The sequence below is a fragment of the Sipha flava genome, unplaced genomic scaffold (assembly GCF_003268045.1).
Source record: "Sipha flava isolate LNK unplaced genomic scaffold, YSA_version1 521_pilon_pilon, whole genome shotgun sequence".
Lineage (NCBI taxonomy): Eukaryota > Metazoa > Arthropoda > Insecta > Hemiptera > Aphididae > Sipha > Sipha flava.
In genome coordinates, this window is record NW_020273477.1 from 382,126 (window position 1) to 386,089 (window position 3,964).

Consider the following 3,964-nt stretch of genomic DNA (forward strand, 5'->3'; position numbering starts at 1 on the left):
AGTTGTCATCACTATGGTATCAGCATTTCGTGGTAATGCATTCAGTCTTCTACAATAAATTCAAAACTTAGCTGTAAGTTGACCAAAAGCATCCTCAAAAACTTTACGAGCTCTTGAAAGACGATCATTAAAGTTTTTTTTCTTTTGGTCTTCATACATTTGCGGTCCTGGGTAAGGTCTTAACAAATATTTTTTGAGCGGAAAAGCCTCGTCTCCTATTATAACTAGGGGCAATTTTCATTAGCATCTAGAAAGTATTGGTCATTCGGAATATTTAATTTATTTCTTTCTAAAGCTTTTCCTAAATTTGAATTCGAGAGAATTCCTCCATCACTATTTTTTCCGTATGCTCCTATATCGACCGCTAAAAATTTATATTGAGCGTCCACAAGAGCAAGTAATACTATCGAGAAGGTTTTTTTGTAGTTAAAGTAGAGTGATCCACTATTAGGAGGTGCCTCGATAACCACATGTTTTCCGTCCAATGCACCTATGCAATTGGAAAAATTCCAAATATCCCAAAATTCTTTCGCGATTCGCTTCCAATCTTCTTCACTAGGAATTGAAAGATACTCCTCCTTTAATTTAGAGATTATTGCACTGCATACTTCAAATACAATGGACTGCACTATTGAGTGCCCCAATCTAAAACTGAAAGCAATCGATTGGTAAGAGTCACCTGTTCCTAAGAACCTAAAAAAATATGTAATATAATATGTTAATTAATAAATTTATATAATTTATAATAAATTATAATATTTATTATAATAAATTTATAAATATATATGTATTTTAGATTGTTTATTTTTGTGATAAAAATATTAAATTCCCTTACCTCAAGCAAACAGCTAATTTTTGTTTTGGAGGTATTGCTTCTCGAAAGTGTGTATTTTGTTTGGAAATATTACTCTCAATTTTTAAAAGTAGAACATTAAATTGGTACTTTGACATTCGAAAATATTTAAAAAATTTGTCTTCATATAGTCTTCCAACTCTTTACACAAAGTTGCATGTTCTCTTTCCACTTTTCTTTTTTTTTTAAAAGTCGTGAACCCATATAGATCGTTTTTTGACTACCGCACGGTCAATTTCCTCTTCGTCGGCATCGAGCAATAACGCCATCACTGCCAAATCTTCAAAGTTTAAATTTCGAAACATGTTGAGAACAATTTCTGACCGTTTGACACGAAAATTGGAATCAACTGAGTGCGTGTCTGTCGTTTTTTGTCGGTCGTATGTGAATTTAACATGATTTTTGTCTGTCGTATCGTGTCGTGCCGAGTCGTGTCGTGTCGTGCTAGTGTGAATAGCGCTTAAACCAGCAAACTATTCACAACGTAATAAAAAATAATTTCTGCTACAAAATACATTTTTTTAAATTACTATTTTATTGATATAATGTACATAATGATGCATATTGAACCGACCACAATAGAAATACAATTTCACACAGGCACATTTAATTTTCTCGATATAGTTGATTTCTAACAAAATTCATACATTCTAAGTAATTTAATTAAGTCTTCCTTTCTCTCAACATTATTGTTCAATTGGTGTCAAACAAGGTCGCACAATTTTGAACTACTTCTTAAGAAACTTGAAACATTATTAATTTCAGTATAAATAAATTACATACTTGATGCAGATATTACGAGTATAGTACATAGCATATTATATGTTATAACAGTTAGTTATAATTAGAATAAATTGCATTATATATGCATATTCAAATAGAGGCAGTTTATTTTTAAATATTATGACAAGACAAGTTCAAGTTCACAACATGACGTCATAAAAACGCATATCACCGTTATATATTTATGTGATAATATATAGTAACAGCACAACGGTCTAAGGAAGTGAATTAATCTTAACTCTTTTAAAAACATATTCGTGAGTTATTTAATGACAAATTGACCAACTGTCGAAAAAATAATAACCATTTAATTTTTTATTTTAAAACATTTACATTTTTATTATTATCCTTGTTACTGCAACAACCTCGACAAAAATAAATATAAAGTGCTCACGTTAATCGCCGTCATCATTACAACAATGTATACAACATACCATTTATAATATTGTGTATCGAACTAGTCGATTTTTTACCTTATAATGAAATTGCTATTCGTTTAACATTTGTTAACATAATCTTTTTCTAACGTTATTTGTTTCCGTTGAAAATTAACGTATACAATGGTTCGCAATTATTATAGTAACGCAAAAGAAAAAAGTAAACTTTTTTATACAGTTTGCCCCGGCGATGTGAAATATAAACCATTATAGTTACTATAGTTATGTTTTCATGAATCTCACGACTCACGGTAAGCAAACACAAGGCACACAATTTTCGCTCTGGAAATTTACTCTTTCACTTTAACTATAGCGTGATAATAAGTGTATGGATTTCTGATAATCAGACCATTTACAGTAGTTATTACGAGGACAATAGTATAAGCCAGCGATCAATAAAAAATATCATAACCATCTACCCTCGCATATTCATTTTTTAATTGACATACTCGTGACATTTCAAGGACAAAATCGAGTAAAATACTCGTACACATCTTTAACCAAATCAATGGCGTCATTTTTTTGATGCGAGGGTATGTATTTAAGCCCACCACTTGGAGCACTAATTAACAGCATTTCCAGGTGGCGAGTGTATTGCTGATTTTTTGAAGAAAAAAAAGTGTGTGCATTTACATCACAAAAGTTATTTTAATACCGTTAAAAATAAACATTTCTCTTCGTTATCAAACGAATTAGTACGTTTACTATCAACATCATAAAATATAAATGTTGATAAAACATTAATAATAAATATTAACAACTAATCATTAAATATAAAGTAGTTTTGGATCCTAAGGAAAAATGTGAACAACGCTCTTAAGCCAAAGACATTTTAATAGTGTTCTAATATTTTAAATACAATAACTATATCTCTTGATGATAGTACTTACAATATTACTCTAAACAAATAAACAGTCAACTAAAAATTAGGGTAATCTTTGATTAACGAAAAATAAAGAAAACCGTTAAAATTCCACGTTAGTATATTGAGGTCACCTGGAAGTCTAAACATTAATATATAGAAGATTCATCAAAATGGAGACATAAATTATAACTCAAAATAGTGTTATCCAAATATTTAGCAATTGGAATTAGTTAGAATTTCGATGCTCATACAATAAAGATATCTGAAACAATTCTCACGTATCCCGTTTAACTGAGTACTGCATTCGAATTTGTTTAAATAGTGCTTTCACAAAGTCAACAATTTCATTTGGCTGTGAGTTATAACGGAAACGGTTTTGTCCACACCCGTTTAATGGCTACTGGAATTAAAAAAAAAAAATAGGAACCCCATCAGCCTTAACGCTATTGGAACTCTTTAATACGTGAAAGGATTAAATGATCTCGGAACAATGAACTTTCAACACATTAGGTACTGCTTTCGTATCAATTAAAAGACTAAAATCTTGAAATCCAATAAAGAAACTTAGAAAGAAATTTCCTTAACTCAAAACAGATGTGCCGTGGACTAAAAATATCGATTACGTAGATCTCGAAAAAAAAAACTAGAGGATTTGAACTCCCCAAACACATAATGAGTAATGATAATTAGAAATAGAATAATGATAAATAGAGTTTTTAGACGGGACACAATGTAACAAAATATTCTCTATAAATAGAATACAATTACAAACGCATAATGTAATAATATGAACTGTGAAACCATTTGTCAATCTTAATCAGTTATTCAATAACGACGGCGTGAAGTGAAATTAGAGGAAGATGAGGAGCCTTAGCTAGCCAAAATGTATCATAATCTTTCTGAAATTCTTTATTCATATTTTATTTGATTACATACCAACTTTTAAGCTGAATAGTGTCATTCTCAACGTTATGGATTTAATTGCGCCACTGCCCACCAGACAACTACGAATGTTATCTTTCAATA

General features: G+C 30.3%; 1 protein-coding gene across 1 annotated transcript; it reads right to left on the reverse strand.

The window, feature by feature from the left end:
* Window positions 1–208: 208 nt before the first annotated feature.
* Window positions 209–1,187, reverse strand: LOC112690816. The gene is made up of 2 exons (XM_025564913.1): window positions 836–1,187; window positions 209–693 (listed from the first exon to the last, which is right to left on the reverse strand). The coding sequence occupies exons 1-2, from the start codon at window positions 949–951 to the stop codon at window positions 225–227; spliced, it is 585 nt and encodes a 194-aa protein (XP_025420698.1). The 5' UTR covers window positions 952–1,187; the 3' UTR covers window positions 209–224.
* Between the last annotated feature and the right edge of the window lie 2,777 nt (window positions 1,188–3,964).